General features: G+C 47.2%; 2 protein-coding genes across 5 annotated transcripts in view; one reads left to right on the top strand and one right to left on the bottom strand.

The window, feature by feature from the left end:
* ESR2 (estrogen receptor 2) overlaps nucleotides 1–4,779 on the top strand; it is a 60,773-nt gene extending 55,994 nt beyond the window's left edge. For both annotated transcript variants that reach the window (XM_030855201.3, XM_060294890.2), the window contains 2 exons: nucleotides 1,960–2,140; nucleotides 3,885–4,779. In XM_030855201.3, the coding sequence (XP_030711061.2) occupies nucleotides 1,960–2,140; nucleotides 3,885–4,071 (368 nt within the window). In that variant the 3' untranslated portion in view covers nucleotides 4,072–4,779. The remainder of the gene's footprint in view (nucleotides 1–1,959; nucleotides 2,141–3,884) is intronic.
* An 8,233-nt stretch (nucleotides 4,780–13,012) lies between these two features.
* SYNE2 (spectrin repeat containing nuclear envelope protein 2) overlaps nucleotides 13,013–25,784 on the bottom strand; it is a 271,795-nt gene continuing 259,023 nt past the window's right edge. The window contains exons 104-115 of one of the 3 annotated variants that reach the window (XM_030855184.2): nucleotides 24,947–25,141; nucleotides 24,142–24,424; nucleotides 23,566–23,634; nucleotides 22,528–22,667; nucleotides 20,579–20,693; nucleotides 19,440–19,642; nucleotides 18,265–18,465; nucleotides 17,175–17,303; nucleotides 15,811–16,002; nucleotides 14,967–15,050; nucleotides 14,404–14,450; nucleotides 13,013–14,121 (exon numbers count right to left, since the gene is read on the bottom strand). In XM_030855184.2, the coding sequence (XP_030711044.2) occupies nucleotides 13,899–14,121; nucleotides 14,404–14,450; nucleotides 14,967–15,050; nucleotides 15,811–16,002; nucleotides 17,175–17,303; nucleotides 18,265–18,465; nucleotides 19,440–19,642; nucleotides 20,579–20,693; nucleotides 22,528–22,667; nucleotides 23,566–23,634; nucleotides 24,142–24,424; nucleotides 24,947–25,141 (1,881 nt within the window). In that variant the 3' untranslated portion in view covers nucleotides 13,013–13,898. Of the gene's footprint in view, nucleotides 14,122–14,403; nucleotides 14,454–14,966; nucleotides 15,051–15,810; nucleotides 16,003–17,174; nucleotides 17,304–18,264; nucleotides 18,466–19,439; nucleotides 19,643–20,578; nucleotides 20,694–22,527; nucleotides 22,668–23,565; nucleotides 23,635–24,141; nucleotides 24,425–24,946; nucleotides 25,142–25,784 lie in introns of all 3 variants that reach the window. The other 2 variants (XM_030855185.2, XM_030855186.2) reach the window with 2 other exon arrangements.

The following is a 25,784-nucleotide window of genomic DNA, read 5'->3' as shown; positions in this document are numbered from 1 at the left end:
CTATGTAAATTCAGTCTAATTCTTCCATTTATGCGTGCTTACCCCATGCCAGTCATTGTAATGGGTGACGGGTGTATAAAGGCAAACAAATAGGGTCTGTGCCTGCACAGTACTTATGTCCAGTCTCACTGAGGGTCAGAGCGTGTGTATGAGGACATCCAGCGTGTAGGACAACGTGCTGCCCTCTGCTGGGGAAGCACAGGGCACCTTTGGAGCTTCAGAGGAGAGCCCAAACCAGAGGGAAGTCAGGGAAGCTTCCACAAGGAAGTTCATAACCAGGCTGGAATCTAAAGGAGGAATGGATGTAGATAAGCAAGAGGAGGGGATGTGGAGAAGAGGAGGAGATGGGGTGGAGGAGGGGAGGGAAGGAAGAGCATTCCTAACCAGAAAGCTCAGTATGCTCAGGGCATCACCTGTTAAAGGAATTGAAAGCAGTGTTCAGGGTGAGGTGTGCGGGGAACTGAGGATGCAGAGAGCAGAGAGAGCCCTGGTACACTGTTAACTGCACCAAGTGGTTTGGACTCTACCCCAGGAGCTGGGAATTCATTTAAGGGCAGCACATGATCTGCATTTTTCATTTTGGACACTCAAGGGCATGTTGAGTGGAAGGTGGGGGCAGTGAGAGGGCAGGTCATTTGCCATGTGGGTCAATGGGAGGCTTGACCCCAGCATGCCAGGGAGCCTGGAAGAGTCCCTGTGAGGAACAGGTGAGCAGATGGGTTAGAGCAGCAGCTTCTGGGCCAAAGACGAATATTTTAAATCTGCATCATCAGACATCATGGAGGGCCATGCCCCTAGGGATGTGGCGAAGCGCTGCACTGGCATGGTTGTGGTTCAGTATGTCCCTTGCCTTAACTGAACTGAGTTGAACTGAGTTGCATCAATTGAACTGGAAATGCCAATAAAAGTAGAGAACAAAAACTGCCAAAACCAATTCTGTGGATGATAGAGTGCCAGCCATCCTTCGTTCTCATTACAGTCAAAAGTTGGCAGCTCCCCCGTTGACTTCACGTATTTGCTATTTATTCTTTGAAATCGAAAGCCTGGAAGGGAAGCTAATTAATTCCCTGCTGCCAGGAATCAAGGAGTCGGGGTTGGTAGGCGAGGGGGTAGTAGGGCAAGGTTTACCTGAGCAGTTGTTTTGCAACCTTTGGGAGGCCAAGTATCTCAGTCCCGAGAGTCAGAGGGGAATTAGACACTGGGCCAGGCAGGAAGGGGGAAGCGACCTACCTCGTGGGGAGGTAGACATGTGCCTGTAAGCTTTGCTCAGTGAGGAGCTGAGGCTGGAGGAGCTGCGTGACTGGTCGGGGGTCAGAGAGCGAGAGATGGAGGATATAGAGTAGGTCTGTCTGATTCCAAATCGGTGGTCTTCCTGCTCCAGCAAGGCATCACCTGAAGTGAGATGCTGAGGGCCTGGACAGAGGTGGCAGTGGCCCTGCTGTGGCCGTCTGCACGTGGCACACAGGGGTGGGGGGAGGCGGCATAGCGGTGGTGATTAGTTTATGTTTATTAAACTCCCCGTAGATGAGGGGCCCTCTTAGGGACTAGGAGTTGAGTTAATCTCACTTTCTGACCATCTCCGTGTGGGTATTTGTTGCTGCAGCTGAGATACACCATGTCATGGTTTGAGGCAACTAGATACATTTCCTGCTTGGCAAGGCCACACTTTTGGGCCAGGGGGCCCTCTGAGAGGCCGTTGAGTCTGCCTGCATTCATCCGGCATTCAGCTGGAAGGCTTTCCCTTCCAGCTCAGTGACAGGGCTGGCTCTTGGGGGACAAGGACACCATGCACAGGTGAAGCCATGCTTTTAAGGTTTCACCAGACATGCAGATGTCAGAGCAACCCAGATCACTTTGGCCTCCTTTCTGGAGAACATATGCATGCCTAATGGCTGAGCACACGACTTCCGTTTTCTCCTCTCAGGGCAGTGACTCGCAGCTTTTTTATGCTTTGTCCAGGTGTGTACCCTTCAGCTGAGGCACCCCAGGAGGCTGACAGCAGCCGGAAACTGGCTCATCTACTGAACGCTGTGACGGATGCTCTGGTCTGGGTGATCGCCAAGAGCGGCATCCCCTCCCAGCAGCAGTCCGTCCGCCTGGCTAACCTGCTGATGCTCCTTTCTCACGTCAGGCACGCCAGGTACAATCCCTGCGGGGGCCGCTCCACGGGGTGCGTGGTGGGAGGGGGCTGTGCACATGCCCAGAGGAGGGTGAAGAGCTTTGGAAAAAGGGTTTTGCAACTTTGAGATGGATAAGGCAGAATTGCCACCTTTAAGGGAAAATGAACCCCTGAAAGGAAAGGGGGTGCATCATCAGTGCACATACCTGTAACCAAAGACCGGCCACAGCGAGCACTGAACGTGGCATGGTCCTCATAGAAGCTTTTTATGGCGTCCTGTGTGGCTCATCTGTTTTTCAGTTGCTGGGGCTTTTAGCTTGTTTATGGAGCTCTGAGAGGGACAGTTAGTTCCTGTCCTAGAGTGAACTGCCACCTCTTTCTGCACTACCCAGGGCTGGGGTCCTGAGGTCTTTTCCTGAAGAGGTTAAACCCAGCTCCTCTAGATCAGCTCTGAGGCTGGTGATTTGGGGAGGTACACAAAGGCTTCCCTAAGAGCTGTTCTTTTCTTACGATAGCATCAGGTTGTTAAGAGTGAGACCTAAGAGAACTAGTGAGCCCAGTAGGTTTGGGACGGCAGGGCGTGGGTAGAGTGTATTCAGGATATGGAAATTGTGTGCGCTCGTGGAGGGGGATGGTGTGTGCTGATGGTTTCATGCTGGTACCATGCGGCTCAGTGCTTGCTGTCACCCAGGAGGAGGGTAGCCCTGCCATGGGGCTGGAAGAGGGGACATGAGGATGGAAGGTAGGTGCTCCCTCGACGAGGAGGGAAGTCTAGGGGTGGTGAGAAAGGACAACACACACCTCAAGAATTTTACCGAGGGGGAGGAAATGGAAATGACCTCCGCCTCTGTTTCCTCTTTAATGATTACTCACTACACGACCATTTGCAGAGCAGAAACAGTCCATCCTCATTAATCACAGATTTCCTATTTGTGAATTTGCCTGCTTGCTAAAATTTATTTGTAACCCCCAAATCAATACTCACGGCGCTTTTGAGGTCATTCGAGGACACGTGCAGCATGGCAAAAAGTTTGTTACCCATACTTACGTTACCAGCAGGGGTCACACGAAGTGCTGCTCTGCCTTCTCGTTTCTGCTCTCATACTGTAAACAAGGGTCCATTACGTGGTCTATTTAGTGCCTCATTTTGCCATTCTCGTACTTTGTTGGGGATTTCACTGTCTAAAAATGACCCCAAGCATAGTGCTGAAGTGCTCTCTAGTGTTCCTAAGTGCAAGAAACCTGTGATGTCCCTACAGAAAAAATATACATGTTAGATACACTTTGTTCAGGCATGAATTTTAGTGCTGTAGGCCGTGAGTTAAATGTTAGTGAATGGACTGGATGTGTTAAATAAAGTGTCTTTATAACAATAACTCAGAAGAAACAAGGTTATGTATTAATGGCTGGTGAAAATGTTGGGACCAGGACCTCTCAGAACCTAACCCTGTATTTCTCCCAGTAGCAATGGTTCAGTGTTTGCGAAGACTGTGTAGACATAACTATGGTGAACAGCGAGACCCCATTGCACTATGTGCCGGTGCTATCAGGCCATTGTGGGTGGGTGGTGGGACACCAAGGCCCACAGGACATTGTACTTGTCCTTACGTGTAAGTCATTGGAGGAGACAGATGCAAGAACCATAGCTAGCAAAGGGCTGGAAGAAGCGCAGGGGTTGGGGTGGAGGACCGGCTCTGTTGGGGAAGATGTCAGACTTCCCTTGGCTGCTTCAGGAAGGAATCTCAGCACCTTTTTGTCCCCCTAGTAACAAGGGCATGGAACACCTGCTCAACATGAAGTGCAAAAATGTGGTCCCCGTCTACGACCTGCTGCTGGAGATGCTGAATGCCCACACACTTCGCGGCAGCAAGTCCTCGGTCACAGGGTCCGAGTGCAGCCTGGTGGAGGAAAGTGAGAGCAAAGAGGGCTCCCAGAACCCCCAGGCTCAGTGATGCCAAGCCCTGAGGTGTGGTCAGGCTGCAGAGGAGGTCAGAGGCCGAAGCGTGAACTCCAGCACAAATCGTGAGCCCCATCAGGAGGGGGCGGGCTTCATCGGCTTTCTGCTGTGTGATCCCTCATATGGCCCCTCAATACCATCCTTCCCCGACCTCCCTACTTCCCGGGAGTCAGGGTGAGAAAGCCAGTGCTCCTTGTCACCAGGGGGCACGTTTGAGTGCAGCGTTTATGTCTTGCTTGGCCTCATGGGATCTCATTGTGGTCCCTCTCACTTCCCATCTCCCTCCCACCCTTTGGAAAACATCTTACAGCTTTTGGAATGACTGGTGGAAATCTGACTTGGAAGCGTTGTCAAGTAGAAAGGGGAGAGAACGTGGCACATGCACAGGAAGGGGACTAAGCCTTATTGTGCCACTTAACCTGCCCACAGAATTAGTCCTTTGTATGCTGCCTCTGGACCACTTGATTGTAGGATTGAAAACCACGACGGCAGTCAACTAACTGGTTCCACACACCTATCTCACAGGCCTGTGAGGACAGGTGTCACGTATTGCTGTGACTCTATCCAAGGCCAGAGGGAATGTGACCTAGGGAACCAGTGGTCAAGCTGAGATGCAAGCCACGTTCATCCCCCAAGACCTTGCTGTCGCCTTCATGCAGGTTCACCCCCTCTTGGTTTGCATTCAGAAAGCCTACAAATTACTTGGTGTGTGTGTGTGTGTGTGTGTGTGTGTGTGTGTGTGTGTGTGTGTGTGTGTGTGTGTGTGTGTGTGTGTGTGTGTGTGTGTGTGTGTGTGTGTGTGTGTGTGTGTGTGTGTGTGTGTGTGTGATCACCTTCATGGAGGAGTGTGGAAATTTAAATACCCCTACCCCTGGAATTGCCCTTTGTTAAAACTCTCTTGTCCCAAGGGGCCCAGTGTGTGTGCTAGAGAAAGGACCAGTGTTTGCAGGAATGGGGTTTCTCCTGTGGGTGTGGGTCACAGCCACAGTGCTCCCCTGGGGCAGCCACAGTGCTCCCCTGGGGCAGCCACAACTGCCACCTCAGCCACCCAGGGGAGACAGGGACACTTCAGGCTGTGTGAGGCATGCTGTTGCACGGAAGGATGAACAGCTACACACATGTCAGCGTGTCATGTTCAGGGCCAAACCGTATAGACGGGGTGAGCGTACCACTTGAACAAGATTGTGAACTCTTTAAAAAAGAGAAATATTTAGGGTAAGTATTTATAGCAAGAAAATTCTTTTATACCCTAGGGCTCTTCTAGAATATTTTCTTATCAGAACATTTATATGGTGGGTTGGGTGAAATAAAAAGTTAGTAAAATATTAGTTCTTATTCCAAGTGGAACATAAATAGGACATGGTGACAAAGCACCTCTGAAATTACAATTTTAACTCACTTTTTAAAAACTGAAATTTTCATACAAATTTTCAGGAACATAGTGAATGCCTAAAACGAGTTACATCTATACTTTGGAAGAGAGTAGTTAAATAATCATGTGTGATTTTTGCAATGTTTTTAAAAATTACCTTGTGATAGGAGATTAAACACACTTTCTTTTTGAAAATAGTAAATACAGAAATGTGCTAGCCACAGTAAACCAAAGTCATTAGGAAGATTACATTCAATAACACAAGGTTGGTTTCTGCCAGTGTGATCTTGAATAATTCTTAATTTTGATATCAATGCAGTTTTACTAAAAAAGTTGAGCAAAGCTGTATCAGAAACTCTTGGCCATGTACCTAGAGAACACACCATTGTCTGTATTCTGAGGTGATTTGAAATTATTCTTAGTGACTTGTTGCAGCCTCAGCAAGATTGAGTACAGCAAATATATTTGATTTTGTAGGAACGAGGGAACCAGTATTTTTCAGCAGGTCAATTTTCTTTCTTTCCAGCCAGTTTAGGAGCCCCCATGACAAACAAGGGGGTGGAGGCTAGACAGTGGGAAGCGGGAGGCAAAGGAAGGCAGCCGTGAACAGTTATTTGCCAATGAAATTCTCTTAATTGTATTTATAAAAGAGACTACCAGGTTGAAAAAGCAAAAATAAAAAAACAAAAACAAAACAGAATGAGGTCTAAGCCGCAACCCCATTACTATGTAGTGAAGTTTTGCAGGTTGGATTTTGACGCCAAGGTAGGCAACCGATTTGTCTCAGGTGTCCTAGCACCTGTCTGTGCTGCACCCTGTGTGTCACCCGCACGGTGCACGCTCTTATGAAAACTCCTCCAGTGCCCACTGCCCATTTTCCACAGACACTCCTGCATGCTTCTTGGGGCTGCTTGTTTCACTGCATTTGGATTTAGCCCATGAGGAGCATGTAACACTTTTGGTCATTTCTTCTTGGCTGTGGTCTCACCTAGGTGTGCTGAGGAAACCGGTCAGTCAGTCCAACCTGAGAGGCCGCCCTGGTGCAAGGCTGTCTCTTAGACTGGGGTCTGGGCCAAGTAGGCAGCTGAGATAATAAGGTCTATAGTTTAAAGGTGTTCTTTGTTTTGAGTATTCTAGGGCCCTTTCCCCCTTTCAGATGAAGTGTGTGATCTCTGTTCCCAGCTGCTCCAAACGTGTCCTCTAAGGATGACAAAGTGCAAAGTCAGGCTGCTGTTTTTCTGGGTTTTGAGTAAACCCTCCGTGTCCATTTTAAAGATTAGCCATTTCTCTTTAATAGTGCTTTCTTAAAAAAAAAAACAACAAAACACAGTGCTTTCTTTTAAACGTCTTCTTTTGGACCCAAATGGTCCATGGGCAACTTAAATTTCTCCCATAGCTAAGCACAGTGTTTTCAAATTCAGTTTTTAAAAGGAATTAATTAGAGAGGATAGGACCTGACAACTGTAAACAAGAATTAAATTGAGTATTGGGAAAAAAATAACCCACCCAACTACATTTTATGTATCATGGAAAAGGAATGCTCAGCTTTGCCTTAGACTCGTATGGTGAGATTCCTTTCCTACATTTTGGTTTGTAAGTGATCATTTAATACGACAAACTTAGTTGTGGGGGATGAGTGAGATTTGAGCTAAATTCCAAAAACATGAGTGTCTAATATGGGAATCATATAGACAAATTTTAATGATAATTAACATGGAATATTCTTAATACAGAAACCACTAGTGCAGTGTTCACGCAGGTTCCTGGGAGAGCTGGCAGCTGCTGAAAAGGACCCACATGGGCCACCCCAGGAGAGCCGCACAGTGAGTTGTCCACGTTCCAACTGTATCTCCCTCCATCCCCACCACATCCTCTCCTTGTGGCCTCAGGCCTGTCACATGCTCAGGGTCCACCAGGACTAACTACAAAGGATTCAACCCTAAAATAATTTTTGAAGAGATTTATCTTCAAAAATTGTGGTGGGAGCAGCAGATTAAGTTGTCAGCTCAAGATCATTTCTGGAGGGTCTTAACTATTAAAAACAAAACAATGCAAAATCAACAAAAGCTCTTCAGTGAGACAGTCTTTATCTGGATTACTTCCTCTGCTAACTCAGCTGGAAGACCAATTATTTTCAGTTTCATTAAAAAAATATCAGTTCCCAATTCTTGGCAGAGCTACGTTATATATTCATATCTATAGGCTATGTTGAAGCAATTCTAGAATGTTCTATCATGTGAAAACCGAGTTTGGTTGTTACTTAAATCTGCTAAGAAACTTGCATATATTGATACCTTTTCAAATTCCAAGGTGAACCTTCAGTTTCTAGTCTATTTTGAAATGAAACATTTTTATTTAAGATTTGACACATTTCTTTAAACTGCTAAAAAATCTTAAAAAGACATAATAAAGGTTATATGAAGGAAATGATAAAAATACATTGTTTAGTACCCAAGAATAGTATTTGCAGAACATTGACTGTGTGCCAGGCACAGTGCTCAGTGCCTCAATACATTCATATTTAATCCTCATACTAACTGCTGTTATCCCAGTTTTACGGGTCTGGAACCTAGAGCCTAAGCAAACTTGCTCAAGGTCACACAAGGGAGTAAGTGACAGAGCTGAAAGTAATCATGCGGTTTAAAAAAACTAAAGGAAGAATACTCTTAGACTGCAGAATCCATTCGTCAAATGCAGTCTGACATGCGCGGCTACTCTGGTTTAAATGGCTCCATTTCCAGAACACCCAGTAGAAGAGAGTTCAGTCCCATCTTTTGTACACGTGTAAATTAAAGCCTGGAGGGGTAAATGGACGTGCTGAAGGTCATAAAACTACTTAACGGCAAAACTGGGACAGAATTCAGGTCTTCTGCCTGCCTGGCCAGCACTGCTCCTGCTACAGACTTGCTTCCGTAGGAGTCTGCTGCTTGAGCTGAGTCTCGGTGCATAGAGGAGAGACGGTTACGTTATGGTTGCCTTCTACTGTACCCTCTGCCTTCTCAGCTTAGATGGGGTCTGCGTGAACCTTTATAGAATAGCAGCCATGACAGGTGGGAAAAAATAAGATGAATTATATCATTCCTACCCTCCCATCCTGGGCTCATAAGCTCGTGGGTAGCACTGCCATCACCTCCTCCTGTCATCATTTTCCCCAGATGTGTTGCTGTGAAGTAGATTCGCTGGAAACTTACCCGTGTAAAATTCTCACACCTTTTAGGCACTGATGCTTCCCCGTGGAGTCTAGTCTACTGCAGTGCAAAACACATGCATTTATTCTTTACAGCTCTCCAAGTTGCTGGAACTTTGGCTCAAAGTGGTAGCTCAAAGATGTGCATTCTCTGCAGTGTTATTCTTATAACCCTTTTTGTTGCGTTGGAGTCAAGGATCCTTTTTCTTTTCTTTTTTTTTTTTTGAATGCCGAGGGTCCTATTCACTTGTGGGGCCAGTCAGTGTTATGTGATGGTGGGCTTCCTTTAAGGGAAGGACAAAGCTCTGACGATATGCTAACCCAGACCAGTTCCTGTAACTCTACAATCTGTGCTGCTGTGTTTCTCTTTCTGTGCTGGGTGTCTAAGTGCCATGACTGTAGGTCCTGTAACGTTGTTATTCAGTGGTCCTGTGTACCTCAGAGCCCACTGGCTGGCTATAACTTGTCATTTTTTTCAGATGAATGCTCTGTACCATTAAGCAGGCTTTTAAATTTGGGCCTTTTGACAAATGAATGTCTGCTGTTGTGTGAAAGCAGATTTTGAAACCTGCTTTCCATTCCTCCAGGTACTACTTTTTCTTTGCTGTGTGCCTTTAATGTCTATGGAACTGTTGCAGAAAAGTTTAATGTGACATAAGCTAAATAAAGTGTTTTTTCATAATTTTGGTTTTAAAAATGTATTTGTTGGGAGTATAAGAACTTTCAGTAATTAGGCTAAGTAGTCAGTGTTCCCATTCTATTCTGAATTTTATTCTGTTTTAGGTTTGCAGAGCCCTTTAAGAATTTGATGAAAAGCACAGACACTCTTCCTGGACAAAGGTACATAAACAAAATGCTTACATACAATTTCAAGAGTTAAGAATCTCTGACTTAAACTGCTGAAGACTTAAACAGCAGCAATTTAATCTTTAGTCAGCTAATCTCACACCTGTGATTTATGACCAAAGGCATTGTATGCTCAAGTAAAATGCAGCTCACAAATATGAAAATTCTGATATGCAATGCATCAGTTCGGGGAGTACTTTTCTGTAATTACTTCATATGAGTCAATTAGTATTATACCCCACGAGGGATGGAGAGAAAAGTAATTTCTTCATACTGACGCTAACTTAATGTCAAGGGTCATTTGAAAATTTCTCTCGCACGTGGGGAATGGAAGATGTAAAATCTCTTGTAGGTGTAAAACACAGATTATTTCATAACAAGAGCTGGGGAACACACTGAGCTGTGGGTGAAGGAAGGCTTCCCTGGGGTAGAAGCCTGGAGTACAGACTCAAGACTCAAGGCCTCTATCCTGAGAGTTGGTGTGCATCATTAGACTTGAAAATGCAAATGACACTCTCCTTTCTCCGCAGCTTGGACTTGCCCCAGAGTCCCTCCTTACAGGCAGAAAAGGTCTCTAGAGTAGTCACCTCCTTTGGGCTGGAAGAAGGGAAGGAGGTAGAGATATTCTGCCTTTTGCCTCTGGAGAACCTGGAGCAAGGACCTTCTAACCAACTCAATGGCTTAAAGAAAAAGTTTGGGTAATATTTTCATTTAAATTTCCCTCTACGGTTATTGTAATCCATGAAAAGAGATGGATTATTTTAGAGTTAAAAGAGACTTTGAGGTTGCATGGTAAAGCAGTACCTTTGTGTCCATATCACTTCCAACAATTTGGTAAAGACAGTTCTCTTCAGCTGGTCCCTTTACATAAAGCTACTGGTGAATTGCACACGTTCTGGGGTGTCTGACCCACAGAAGGGCCACCAGTGCTGAAATCTGGCCTTCATCTACTGACAAGCTTCCTTGGCTTCCCCAAGGTTTGCACTTTGCAGAGAAGGAGAGAGGGACCGAGATTGCTTCGAGTCCATGGTGTCTCCCGAGTGTCAAGAGATGCAGGTTAAGAGCAGGTAACTGAGGAACTGGGTCAGTAACAACTTTTTTTTTTTTTCATATTCTTTTCCATTATGTTTTTTTTCCTGGCTTTATATTTAATTTTATTTTATTTTAAATTTATTTTATTTATTTATTTTTGGCTGTGTTGGGTCTTCATTGCTGCGCGTGGTCTTTCTCTAGTTGCAGCGAGTAGGGGCTACTCTTCGTTGCAGTGCGTGGGCTTCTTATTTTGGTGGCTTGTCTTATTGCAGAGAACAGGCTCCAGGCGCGCGGGCTTCAGTAGTTGTGGCACGTGGGCTCAGTAGTTGTGGCTCTTGGGCTCTAGAGTGCAGGCTCAGTAGGTGTGGCACACGGGCTTAGTTGCTTCGCGGCATGTGGGATCTTCCCAGACCAGGGCTTGAACCCATGTCCCCTGCATTGGCAGGCGGATTCTTAACCACTGCGCCACCAGGGAAGCCACTCCATTATGGTTTATCACAGGATATTGAATATAGTTCCCTGTGCTATACAGTAGGACGTTGTTATTTATCCATTCTCTGTATAAAAACTTACACGTGTGAACTCCAGTCTCCCACTCCATCCCTCCCCCACGGCAACCACATCTGTTCTCTACGTCTGTGATTCTGTTTCTGTTTCATAGATAGGTTCATTTGTGTCATATTTTATTTTTCAAAAAATATTTATTTGGCTGCGCTGGGTCTTAGTTGTGGCACACAAGATCTTTAGTTGAGGCATGCAGGATTTTTAGTTGTGGCATGTGGGATCTTTAGTTACGGCATGCGGGCTCTTAGTTGCGGCATGTGGGAGCTAGTTCCCTGATCAGGGATTGAACCCGGGCCCCCTGCATTAGGAGCACATAGTCTTAACCACTGGACCACTAGGGAAGTCCCTGTGTCATATTTTAGACTCCACATATAAGCGATATATGGTATTCGTCTTTCTCTTTCTGACTTACTACTTCATTTATTGTGATAATCTCTAGTTGCATCCATGTTGCTGCAAATGGCATATTTCATTCTTTTTTATGGCTGAGTAGTATTCCATTGTATATATGTACCACATCTTCTTTATCCATTCATCTGTCAGTGGACATTTAGGTTGTTTCCATGTCTTGGTTGTTGTGAAGAATGCTGCTATGAACATAGGGGTACATGTATCTTTTTGAATTATAGTCTTCTCTGGATATATGCCCAGGAGTGGGATTGCGGGGTCATATGGCAACTCTATTTTTAGTTTTCTGAGGAACTCCATACTGTTTTCCACAGTGGCTGCACCAACTTACATTCCCACCAACAGTGTAGGAGGGTCCGCTTTTCTCCACACCCTCTCCAACATTTGTTATTTGTAGACTTTTTAATGATGGCCATTCCGACTAGTGTGAGGTGGTAGCGCACTGTCGTTTTGATTTGCATTTCTCTAATAATTAGCGACTGTTGAGCATCTTTTCATGTTGGCCATCTGTATTTCTTGGCCATCTGTATTTCCTCTTTGGAGAAATGTCTATTTAGGTCTTCTGCCCATTTTTTGATTGGGTTGTTTGTTTTTTGCTGTTGAGCTGTATGAGCTGTTGTATATTTGGAAATTAAGCCCTTGTCAGTCTCATTGTTTGCAAATATTTTCTCCCATTCTGTAGGTTGTCTTTTCGTTTTGTTTATGGTTCCCTTTGCTGTGCAAAAGCCTGTAAGTTTGACTAGGTCCCATTTGTTTTTACTGCTATTGCCTTGGGAGACTGACGTAAGAAAACACTGGTAAGATTTATGTCAGAGACTGTTTTGCCTATGATCGCTTCTAGGAGTTTTATGGTGTCCTGTCTTATGTTTAAGTCTTTAAGCCATTTTGAGTTTATTTTTGTGCATGGTGAGAAGGTGTGTTCTAACTTCATTGATTTACATGTGGCTGTCTAGCTTTCCCAGCACCACTCGCTGAAGAGGAGACTGTCTTTTTCCCATTACATATTCTTGCCTCCTTTGTTGAAGATTAATTGACCATAGGTGTGTGGGTTTATTTCTGGGCTCTCAATTTTGTTCCATTTGGATCAGTAACTTCTAATCACACTCTTTGTTTGGGTGGGAAATAGACAGACAGTGGTGCTGGAAATGGAAAGCAGATGGCTTTGTCTGTAATGTTTGTTAAACACTATGTGTTAATTCACCCTGGAGGGAGCTGGGAATACAAAAATCTGGGTGAAATGATCCTTTCACGTCCACCTTCCACACTGTGCTGCCCTCATCGCCCCCTACAGCATTGGAGGCTCACTGCATGGGGTAATCACCTCCTATACAGGTGTGGGTTTCTAGATCTCATGTTATTCTGTACAAAGATAAATAAGTAGAATATAAAGCTTAGCTCAAAATCTGTAAAACCCCTCAGATATTTAAAAAATAATTTTTGGTCCATGGAAGATTACACATAATGTTTAACTGCTTTGTAATATAATCTAGTAAGACAAAAGTATGGCTTTTTTGTTTTCTTTTAATGAGAAACATCTGAGTTGTACATACCACAAACAGCTTCAAGTCTCTGGACCAACCCCCCCCACCCGCTCGTGGCCAAACAGTTAAACAAAACCTGAAGCACCACTTTAAATGTGAAAAGTCTTATAAAATTAACTTACAAAAATGTCCCTATCAAGTCTGTAGTTTGTTTGGCATTTACTGTACATTAGTCAAAAAGCTCAAGCTAAAATCTGATTTTTTTTAAAAAAATCAAAGTTTACATTATTCATACAGATTCTGCATTGTTAAAAAATATGCACAAATAACCACATCCATGCAATATAATTTCTTTAAAAATTTAAAGCAATATAAAAGAGCAGACCTAAGTACTGAGCAGAACGTTTTGGTTTTATAACCTGTAGCTCCAAGGTTGCTGCTGACTGAAGTAAAATTAACGCTAAATATTTTAAATATGATTGTTTCAATCAATCAGCCAAGGGTGCGTGTGAGTTTCTGAACCATTTCTGAGGCGGAATCTGCTTGCTTGTTTCTGTAATATGTATTATGTGATGAACACTACAGTTCACTGACCATATTGACTACATTTTAATAATGTGGTTTGACAAATCAGAATTCACAAAGTGCTTGGCTCTTCAGGAAACTGCGGTTTCCAGAGATCCGAAACCAGTCAACTAAGTTTTGCCAAACTGCCCGGGGTGATGGCCGCCCAGGTTCCCTGCCCTGGGGGAAGATCATTTGAAAGCTGCCCTGGGTCCTGAGAGAGCTCTCTCCGGTCACGCCCAGAGGGAGGTGTCCGCAGCAGGTGGTCCCTGGACCAATGCTCAGAGTCCCCCACGGATTGGTCTGGGGCTGTGAGTCCGGCACTGCGCAAAGAGGCTGGTGGGTGTGGTGCTGCGGCGGGCCGGCCTCTAGGTGGGGGGTGGCCCATTGGTGTACCTCAGCATGGGGTAAAAGGACCTGGCAAAGTTGTTGGCCTGAGTGCAGCTGTAGTCCTCTTCGGAGGAGGGCAGCAGGCAGGCCAGGAGCAGCAGCAGCAGCAGAAGCAGCTGGAGGGGCAGCGCCGCCCTGATCACCCGCCAGAGGAAGGAGCGCTGGGGCCGCGAACTTTCAGGGCCAGCGGGGCTGGGCACCCTGGCAACAGAGGAGGTTGAGAGCTGATCGGGAGGTTCCGGAGGCAAACCCCACTCCCGTGACCTGACCCCCCTGCTTGCATAAAGACAATCATCAGGACCCAAGATTAAAATGGGGCCCACGGCTGGGATTCAGCTTTGGAAGGGAAGCCCAGCCCCTTCCAAATGGAAGAAAACAAGAAAACCAATTTTTCCAAAGACCTTAAGAGTGGCATTGGCAAGCCTGCTGAGGGGAGAGGAGTGTGGGACAGGGAACCCATTGCTGGTGTTGTAATGCTGTTACCTGCTGGCTGTCTTGTTCTTGTCTTTTGTAGTTATCTCTGCTCTGAACTGCTAGATAAAAATAATCCAATTAGTAAACTGAAGATAGTTTAGTCCTGTCAATGATAAAATGTTCTTCCTTCTTAAATTATACATCTTTCTTAGGTTGTCTTCCTGCCAAGCTTTTGAGCCTAGAGTAATACATTTGAGATTACACTCTCTGAAGTAAGAAATAATTCAGTTAAACTAGGGAGAGTTTCACGTTCCAGCCTGTTGACCTGTTGCCACGGAGAGATCAGGAAGCCCCTTCAGCAATGCCAGGAGGGCTCCCAGCTTCCATAGCCAGCACAATCCCACCAGGGAAGAGTACTGAGCACAAGACAGCCTTTCCATTAGGTCTTTAAAAGTTTTTTTGTTTTTTTTTTTTTAATCTTTGGAGTAAGCTGTTCTACTGACCAGCAGGTTGAAGCAGACATCTGTGCTATCATGAAATACTGGATGGGGCCTTGGAGGCCCAAGTCCCTGTCATCTCAATAACTTTCAAGAATAACGAGTGTCGTTCGCCTGGCAGAAGGGGGCTCTCACCTTGGCTTGGGGAGCTGGCACAGGTGCTGCTAGAGGCTCTCCGGGGTCTGCTTCATCCAAGCTGGGCAGAGGTGAGTCTGGGTTCTGAAATCCACACCCCAAGAGTTCAGTTCGGGGAAACAGAAGGCTCTGAATAGTCTCAAGAGCACAAAAACATGGTTCCTGCAGGTTCTTCCTTGCAACGCTCATCCCTTCCCCACTGTGAACCTGCTAAAAGGAGGGGCTCTTCTGGTGCGCTCACTCCCCCCTCTAACAGGGCCTTACTCAGATGACGGGATGGAAACAAGGTGAGGCCAGCCACTTGCATTAAAAACCCAGAGCACATATGAGGAGGGGGACAGAAACAGCTGGACAGTGAGCTCGCGGTGGGTGATGTAAGCACGTGGCCACATAGTCTGGGCTGCACAGAAGGAAAGATATATACTCTGGGATGGAGGGGAGGGCCTGCCCTACGTCTGGCGAGTCCATTTGTTCTGAGCTGGATCACATTTTAAGAGAAGGTACACAAATGAGAGAGTGGTCAGAGGAGAGTGACCAGGACAGGGAGAGGACCAGAAACCATCACGTGAGAACAGTGAAGGCATGAAGGCAGAAACGACGGAGGGACCCGGCTTGTTTTCCGTACCCCCAGCCACACTGATGGGTTCCGTTGCTGCCTCCCTCTTACAGATGACAAAGCGGCTTTGAAGAGCTTTGGTAACTTGTTAGGGCCACACAGCACAAAGGGGCACGACTCCTCTGTGACCGCTGCCACGTGCTTGTGACCTCCCTCCCCAAGCAGGGCTGCCACACCGCTTTCCCATTTGCATACATTTTTATATTTAGAAGCTACAAGGGGACTCACCTGGCTTTGCTGCAAGGACACTAAGTCTTGGGACACTTGCTCAAGCAACTGTTTGAGTTTCTTCTCAATAACATGGACTTTCTCTTCAGCCTCAATGTAGTCTTCTCTGTGCCCCTTGATAAGCAGGCTGCTGGAAATCTCTTGTAAGGAGTTCACTTGAGGTTGACGCTCCACTAGCTCCTTTTCCAGTTGCTAAAAATAAAAACGTGTGTCAAACAGTTGCTTACCGAAAGGGAAGCTAGTGTGGCCGGAAGAAGCTTTCTCCGTGCCAGGGAAGTTCCAGGATGAGTGGTGGCTGGTACCCAACTCAGAACCACCTTCTTCTACCTGCCTGCCTGTCCTCGAGCCTGGCATCACTTAGATAGCAAGTTGGTTACACTCTACCCCTATTTTAAATTTTATTTTATTCCTTCTCATTCTAAAGACAATAGCGATGCCGGAGAAGTTAGAGGAAAGGCGTGAGGGGGGCGGTGTGGGAAGACTAGGCCCTCATCCGCGACGGCAGGAAGTTGAGGGAAAGTCTAAAGTGGACAAATTGAGAAAGCGCAGCTTACGCGAACCATTGAGAAGTGTTCAAGTTAATCTGCCTGTGCGGTCTTGCTTGATGGCTAACGTGGTAGCGCTGGACAACGTGTGGCTACTGAACGTAGTTAAAAGCTCAGTTTTAGTCACAGCAGCCACATGTCAAGTGCTTGGGTGCTGCCATGGCTGGGAGCTGTCACACTGGACAGTGCAGCTGTGGAACATTTCCATCACTGCAGAAAGCTCTATTAGAGCTGCTCTGGACACGGGGGCTTTACGAAGATTTTAGACCAAAAACATATTTTTTAAGCAATGACCAGTGTTTTGATTAAATTTAAAATGTTTAAAACTAAACCACATACAAATATATGGATAAAAATGTCACCTTGAGTGCAAGTGAGAATATATGGGTCTCACCTTGGCTTGCTGGTGAAATAAATATATGAAAACACAGCTACCCTCCCAGAAGAAAGACTGTGTACGTGGCTATGGAAAACTCATACAGCTCATCATGACTGCCAGGTGACTGAACACCGTGTTGCCTCCCAAATGAGCTGTATTCACAAGGGCAAAATACTTCAAAGGGCCTTCAGTTTCTCAGGATCCTGCCAACCGCCTCCATCACCGGTTCCTGAGAGTCTTGACGACTTCCTGCTCTGGGCCACGACTTTCCGTCCCTGCACTCACCCCGCTTCGGAACAGCGCAGGGGTGCTCAGTAGACACCAACCAGAACACGAGGGCAGAACACCACGTGGGCGTTGTTTCCAGAAACGCCAGGCGAGGCCACCTAAGCACTGACCTCCTGAAGAGGCCAGTGGTAGTGCAGGGCCCCTAGACTTACCAGGAGCTCCTCCCGACATGCCAGGAGGGGCCGGGGGTCTGCCTCTGGGTCAGTGACACGAGCCTCCTGCCTCCGGCTCTCGGCACTCGCTAACCACAGCAGCAGGCTTTGACTCAGCTGGTGAAAGTCCTAAAAAACAGCAGACGTCAGAGCGTGTCCCTTTCGTAGACTGTGAAGGCAAGTGTGTTGGGAAGCAGCGTGCCATTGCTAATCCACCGTCGTCATTTGCTCTGCTGGTCCTTCTCCAGTGAATACAAGGGCCAGATTTAAACTAAACGCCAGGGCCCCCAAATGAGGGGAAGCAGGGCAGGAGAGCACTCGGCCCTGTCCCAGGAGGCACACTGAATTCTGCCACGCTAAAAGTGCTGGCAGAAAGGTGGGGCTTCGGAACACCCCACCTGATATTACTACGAAGAGCACACAAATTATTCAACACATCTGCTGGATTCACTGGTCAAGGGAGACACCCCAGCAGGACAGACTATGGCCCAAAGACAGTGCTGCATGTGGTTGCTGGTGGGCTCCTGTTTCCTAGGATGGACTCACCTGTTGGGCATTTATTGTGTGGGCGGTGCTGGGTCAAGGTTATATGCATCTAGTCCTAAAGAGAACCCTGTGAGGTAGGCCCTGGAATTGTTCCCATTTTCCAGATGAGAAAACTGAGGTCTAGAAGGTGCAGTGTTTTCCCCACAGTCACACGGCTACTAAAACTACAGAGCTGGGTTAAACTGCACCTTCTTCTAGGGCCAGGTCTCTTAACACTCTGCTATCCAGTGTTCCTGGCAAAAGAACAGGCACAGGGCAATGTTGGTGTGACACTTCCAACCTACTGGAACGCTTGCTGGAACCCTTACAGTACGGGTGGGTCTGGGCAGCACAGTGGGAAATTCGGGGCAAGCGTCGGGTCTCTGAGGCAGCAGGTGGGCCGCTTTGGAAACAAATGGTAAAGCGCATGCTTCCTAACACAAACCATATTTGGCTGCGCGAAAGCAGCCTGAAGATGATAAACATATCTCTTCTCCCACCCACGTGGGCCTGGCTGTGCTCGGGACTGGACCTTGGGCACCGGCTGGGTGCTGAGTCGCCGTACCTGGCACTGCATGAGTGACAGCCGTAAGCCCTCTCTCCAGCTCTCCACCGCACCCTGGGCCGCGTCCCAGCGCAGCCGCAGCTGGCCGACTCTATCTTGGAGCTCTTCGGAGTCGGTGCTCTCAGTTTGCAGAAATTCCTTGCTGCTCACGTTGACAGAAACCACTAAGGCCTTGTAGGTGTCAAAGGCTTTTAGTATCTCCTACCGCAGAGGGAAAAGACTGGGTCAGGCACTCTAAACAGTGATGTGGGGTTCATTTTGAACTTCAGTGGGGAACGGATCTTCCAAACACTTCTCTAAGCCGTGGCCTGGCATACAAGAGCAACGTCGCCTGTCACTGGCTGGGAAGCCTCAGGTAAGGGAGCTGCCTTATGAGGTCACGACTTGGCTGGCCAGATGGCTGGGCTGAGAGACGAGGCCCGTCTCCCGGTGGACCAACTACACCGCAGGCATGAATAGACCCTGCTGGCCTCTGTCTGGCTTAATAACATTTCTGGGTCAGATTAAAAGTCTTCTACGTAAAGCACACATAGTTATCCTGCATTCGCCCCGGAGTATTGCAAAAGTGTTATTCCTTAGGATGAGTGGTAACCCCTGATATATCAGTGCACAAAGTAAAACAATAGTGCGAGTGTGAAGACTGCCTGGATACCCCAAAGCTCCTATCCTGGGTCTTCTTGGGAGCCCAGGCTCATGTTCAGAGCACCCCCAAAGTGCAGGGCTCAAACTGCCCCTCCCCTGCTCCCTGGCTGTGTGGGTGACAGCTCCCAACTGCGTAGCAGAGTAACCGCTCAGGCCACAGAATCGGCCGGTAGGTGCGCTGTCCTCCTCCTCACCCTCAGCACGCCACCCCCTGTCTTGCCTGCGTACAGTTTGGAAGGGTGTTTTTAGGCTGCCTGTCCATGGCCACGGGGGTGGTCCCACAAGAGTCCAGGGATCCCGCAGCAGTCAGATGGGAGCCACAACTCCCCAGCACTGCTCTGGGCTTTGGGATTGTCTGGAGATGCTCCTCTGAATGAAAATACAAATCTTCACCTGTGTCCTTGCTAGTTACAGAAATGAAGTGCGAGAGGCTACTAACCACACAGTGTGTGCGAGCCGCCTGACGCGGCAGGCAGAAGATCTGATGTGCACATGCGTTCTGAAGTCCTCTTCCCCTCCACGCCCTCACTCACCTTCAGCCTCTTCACTCGGAGTTCCATTTCCTGCATACCAGAGGGAGGCTTTGCCAGCTTTAATGTTTCCAGCTCTGCTTCAGTTTTTTCCAGCCACGTGGTGATGTCGCTGATATCAGAGTTCAGCTGCTCCAAGTTTTGTTTTATTCTGAGTTTACTGTGAAGTTCTTGCGCTTGGATCAACTCCCATCTATCAAAGGCACCTGGAATAAAAAGCCGCCAATAAAAAGAAGCAATAATGCAAACAGATTTCTCTGCTTCCAACTAATTCAGCGTCACAGTGATAAAACCTGCAGGGGATGCTCCTTGCAGGAGCCTTGGGGTTTGGGGGTTATCACTTCCCCCAAGTGTGGAACAGCACGTTTCCCTCGCTCTGGTTCAAGGCCTGTGCTGCTGCACTCCCACACAGGCCAGGATGAAGTAGGGAGCTGCTAGGAGGCCCAACATGTTGCCAAGATGCACTGTGGTCCCAGGTTCAGCCCTCCAGTTCATGCTGTATTTAAGGCACTCTCGGTCTTCCCTGGTGGCGCAGTGGTTGGGAGTCCGCCTGCCGATGCAGGGGACACGGGTTCGTGCCCCGGTCCGGGAAGATCCCACATGCCGCGGAGCGGCTAGGCCCGTGAGCCACGGCCGCTGAGCCTGCGCTCTGCGGCAGGAGAGGCCACAACAGTGAGAGGCCTGCGTACCGCAAAAAAAAAAAAAAAACAAAAAAGCACTCTCCCCACTCTCCCCTCTGTCCATGAATGATCAGGTCGATGCTATGAACTTGACTTTAGGCTCAGCTGAGTCATGACTTTTCTGGTCTCTCGAGGAGACACCTGACACAACTCTTTGATCATCATCTTCATGTCTGATCTTCACATACAAGCGAAGTCATGCAGGTAAAAACAGACCCTTTATCATGAGGCTCATTTTGTCAATATTTAGAGAATAAATAACAAACAGGAACTTGTTCATAAATACAAGTCAGCTGATTCTAAAATAACATTGGCTGCTATAGGCCAAGTTCAGCAGTTTTGGTGAGTTATGTAGTCGGTCAATTCCTAATCAATGTTCTGTTGAGCAGTGCCTTAAAGTAAATGTCCAACTAACTCAAAACACAGTCTCTGCCTCATAACAACGGCCCAATTTAACTGTACCTGACTGCTGCCCGGTGAGAGCAGCCAGGCCCTTGTCTTCCTGCTGTGGGCCGCCAGTCAGGACTCTGGGATCTTCTTTGCCACCTTCAGTCCCTGGAGACAACAGCAGCTTTACCTAGAATGAGACAATTTTTATGTTACCATCTATACATTTTAAAGGCGTCTGAAGAATGTCTTGGTTCATATTAACAGGTAAGAAATGAAGATATAGGAACCCTTTCCTTTGAAGGGTAACTTGCTTGTAATACAGAGGCACTTTAGTGTATGGGTAGCATTTATAAGCAGCAGAGCTGATGGCAGAAATAAAGCTTCAGCAAAGGCGCAGGGGGAGGGGTAAGCAGGTAAGATGTCAATCTTGGGAATAAAATGGCCTGATTTAATTTGAGGCTTCCTAACACTCCTCAATCCAACCATGCAAAAAGGCTTAAAAACTGTCGCTGAGCTTACCAGACTGTTATTGTGTTAGCACTTTTACATTTGCACAGTATTTTACAAAATTTTAGTTATCCCTCCCAGTCACTCTGTAGAGCTGGTTGGCATTATTATCACCGGGAATCGGAAACAGAGCACAAACCTGCCTCCTAGGGTCGTTCATTACCAAGCATTTATCTTTCACTGTACATATTGACTCTTGTGTTATCACAGAGCTGCCTGGGCTGTTATCTGAGGACTTTCCAAAAATAAATGTATCTTTTTTTTAGAAAACTCGTGTTTTTTGGATTGTGTCCATATGGCCTATTTGTGTGGAATGAAAAGAAAAAAACCAAAAATCCTTCAGATTGGAGGTTGTAGACACACAGACACAAAGGGTGAGCTTTTGAAGGTGGCCAGGCAAGGAACACAAGCATAGTTACCGGAAGAGGCCAAACCACATGGTCCTGGATGCAAAGCAAAGGTGAGGTGCTGGGGGCTCTCTCTCCGGGGCTGTCAGGTCTTACTCGGCACCACAGAGAGACAGATTAAAAATGATAACTGCTTGCTAAGAGGAAGAGTTTCCGAGTTGGGCACGGGCAACACATTATCAAATGATTGGGGTCTGACCGTGTTTAGGCAGAACCTTCTCCAACCATCTAGCAACATCCACTCCTCCACACAGAGGGCACTCTGACAACTGATCTAGTGACGTTCACATCACTTCTGGTTTCTCTAAGAGATGACACTAAAAATGTGCGAGACGTCTTAATTTCAACTTGCTCGTCACTAATTCTCTGTACTGAGAATGATCTGGGGCCAACGTTAAATCCTCCGCAGGCTGGCCCGCAACAGCCGCGTAGCCAGAGCGTGGCAAGGGCTCATGTTGCCTGAGGAAAGTGCAACTAAGAGGGAACAGTCACTGGTTTAACAACAACGACAAACCATATACAGTAGTGATAACAACAATAACAATAATGGTGGCCACTTCGAGGGCCTTCTTTATACCTTCATACATATTAATCCTAACAACAATTATGTAAGGTAGGTTTATCCTCAGGTGAGGAAGGCTTACAGAGGCAAGGTAAAGTGTTTATGGTCCTAGAGCCATTTACTGGTAGGGCAGGGAATCAAACCCAGGTCTACCACTGCACACTGTCAAACCTTTCTGAACAGGAAGTCACAATTTTCTGAATAGGATGTGTAGGCAAGGTAAACATATCAAAGGTTTGGGAGTGCAGGAGCGGCGCAGGAAGGCCAGCACTTTGTTTCTCTGCTGTTTGCACCATGACTGACTCAACAGTAATAATCCCTGTCATAGCACATCAACACTCCAAGATGGTGTCTGGCCGGACAGCTATCTCTAAGTCTAGTCAGTTATGCCAGAGTTCTCATGAAGTATGTCACCACGGGAAAACCAACCCAAAATATGCCTGGGGAGTGAGCACACACAGCATACAGCCAAAGCTCTCTCCCTTTAAATATTTTAACTATTACTCCTGCACTTGGGTTGTGCTCTCAGTGGGGTCAAGACTTACGTAGGCTGGTTTATAAGGGGTGCTGGAATCGGAGGGGATGGGCTGGACACTCCGGTCACCTCCCACTTGCTTGTAGCGACGCTTGCGGCAGGGAGGGCTGTCGGGAACATGCCACGAGTGGCCTTCAGAAATGGATTTACCTGAAACAGAAAAAGAGCAAGTCCATTCCCTCCAACCAAAGCATTCATATTTAGTTACACAGAAGACATGGCATCAGGTTATAGTATAACATGAGTTCTGCAGCTTTCCTTGCAAAGCATGCATGTTTGCAAAATGTCAGTATGTCCCAGAAGGGAATGAAATGAGACTCATGCAACTGAGCGGCACTGGGCCTGCACTAGATGGGTTCACGATGGAGCACAACACACACGTGATCTGCTGCGGGATGAGTGGCCTTTTGGAGCCGGGGGCTCTAGCGGTGGGGGGCACTGGTGGCAAGGCCGGGTTTGGGGGCCAAGAGGACTGAAGGCCTCTTAGGAGTGAGGGAAGAGTGAACATCAGGATGGACTAGGGGACCGAAGGGCCGCTCGTGGCTCTCCCCAACCACCGCAGGTGGGGATGGGGCAGGGAATGAAGATCAGAGCTGCAAGTCAAGGAGAGGGAGGTGTCTTCTCCTGCGGCGAAGGCAACAGTACCCTCACCCCCTCCACCTTCCCACCCTCTCCCCAGGAAATCACCGTAAGCAGGGTAGTAGTTCTAAACCAAGCCACCATGAAGAAAGCTTGGCCCATGCCAAAGGGCTTGAGTGAGATGGAGAGAAAAATAAAAATTTTAAAAGGCACCTGAAAAATTCCCTTCTGCACAGGCCTGAAGGGGAGGAGAGGGATGGCGTGGAGACTGCTCTGGCCTGGGAGGGTTTTGTATGGAGCACGAAGCTATGTGTGAGTACGGCAGTGCAAATACACCATGACACAAGGACCAAGGCGCATGGTGTCCACAGAAGGCAGAGGTCAGACATGACACGGGAGCGAGGTTTAGGATGCAGTGTGCACCACAGGACGCTGCCATGTTGGGACGCATGCACGGGCAGGGGCCTACCAGAAGACGCTTTCAAAGTTTTTGTGGTCATTTTAAGATATGCCTCAGGATTTTCAGGGATTTCTACATCTGAAAAAGAACAATGTCATTTTCCTCACTGCAGGCGTCTGTAGATGAATGCCCAAGTATTAAGTTAAAACAGTAGAAACATTGTCACCTGGGAGGAGAAAAGTGACTACCCTTTATCTGTTTTATTAAAAAGCTTTAAAGAACCAGAAGGAACTTTTCAGTTAACTCCTGACCGTCCGAAACAGCGGCGCGGGAGGGGAACTGCGTAGAAAGGACAGAGACGCTCAATCTACTGATATTCTGAAAAACTCAATTGAAAGGCCACTGATGAGCCTCCCATCTATCAAGAGCCATCAGCAAACAGCCTTCCTGTCCCAACGTGGACTTTGTTTATCCTTCCCTTTCATTCCACCAGGAATAGGAAGGAGCCAGCCCTCAGGGAGGTCAAAGGCGGGCAGGACAGACACAGGAAGCCACAGGAAGTCTGGGTCAGCCGCAGCCTGGACTCTGACCACTGAGAGCTGGCCGTGTTGCTCAGGTGCTAAGACTAGCCGTGCGGGGCCATACCTGACAGCGCGCTGTAGTACGGGCCCTCCTCGTCTTCTTCGTGAGAGGACGAGCCCCCCACGTCCCCTGTGTGATCCCACTCCAGCGGGATGGAATCCACGCTGACAGGGGTCTCACAGCCGGAGCGCTCGGGCCCTGGCGCCGGGGGCACCAGGTGACAAAGGGACTGAGGGGACGAGGGCTCCTCGCTCTCTCTTCTTTTACGCCAAGAGTCGTCCTGGATCTCTCTGGGGTCTTCCACGTCCGTTTCATTCTCAGAGGCTTCCTTTTCATCTTCCAAGCCCTAGAACGGGGGTATCCAGTTTTCAGAATTAACCACTGGGAACTGGCGGCTTCTGAGTAAGTACTGGCTCTATATTAGTAAGTGTGGAAAGAGCACTTTTCAACTCAGCTTTTTAAAGCAGACTCACAGGTACAGAGAACAAACCAGAGGTTACTAGTGGGGAGAGGGAACTGGGGAGGGGGCAATATAGAGGTGGGGGACTAAGAGGTACAAACTATTCGGGATAGAACAAGCTACAAGGATATATGGTACAACACAGGGAATACAGCCAGTATTTTATAATAACTATAAATGGAGTATAATCTTCAAATATTGTGGATCACTATACTGTACACCTGTGACTTATATAATATTGTACAGCATCTATCTATACTTCAGCAAAACAAAAACATAGTTTTTTTTTTTTTTTAAACCATAGAATAAATCATTGTTAACCACGCACAGTTTCCCAGTTCTTTAAAAGTGGAGTCAAACATCCACTTGGGGTGGCCCAGCAGCCCCGCGTGAGGCGCAGCCCCTTACCGACGTGTGGGAGGTGAGCCTCCGGTGGAATCGGGAGACCCTGCCAAACACTTCCTGGCAATAGCGGTGCAGCTCCTCCAACTCATCCTCAATCAGCACGGCGTCCAGGGGCTCACTCTTCTGAATGAGCTGCTCCCCAAAAACGATGAGCTGATCAATCTTGTTGGTATTTAATGTAATTTCCTGCTGGAAACCCTATTTAGAATATGAGAAAGAAAGGATTTCAAACTCAAGCTTCATCAGTTTTCAACTAAGTGACTCCAAAGATTTAAGAATTTAAAATGATCACACGTATGTATTTTTTCCTTCCCCCTTCTGGGCACTGACTTTTCCAGTTACAATGATTCTAAAGGTCTGACGTGGATGAACCTTTACTGTTACTGGGTGTGAGGGACAGACCTTGTCTTATTGACACTTGGTAGAATCAGAAAATTTCCCATAGTAAGTCTCCACTGGGCATTTCTGCTGACACAGTAATAGTGCTCATTGGTGCCGTTATACCATGGAAGGCAAATCAAATTTCCATTTCTCAACCTCTTATAAAATTTAGCCAAGGAGGGAATTGTAGTGCGATTAAAGTGTAGTACAGACATTTGTGACAGTGGGAGAGAAGATACCTGTTCCTGGTCCCACTCTTTTCTTTTCTCTTGTTTTTAAATGAGAGGTCTTTTATTTTTTTAATTTATTTCTAAAATATTTATTTATTCATTTGGCGGCACCGGGTGTTAGTTGGCGGCATGTGAACTCTTACTTGCGGCATATGGGATCTAGTTCCCTGACCAGGGATCGAACCCGGGCCCCCTGCATTGGGAGCGTGGAGTCTTACCCACTGGACCAC

Source organism: Globicephala melas, chromosome 2 (assembly GCF_963455315.2).
Source record: "Globicephala melas chromosome 2, mGloMel1.2, whole genome shotgun sequence".
NCBI classification, from domain to species: Eukaryota; Metazoa; Chordata; class Mammalia; order Artiodactyla; family Delphinidae; genus Globicephala; species Globicephala melas.
Note: the sequence above shows the minus strand (reverse complement) of the source record. Positions and strands in the feature narration are given on the sequence as shown.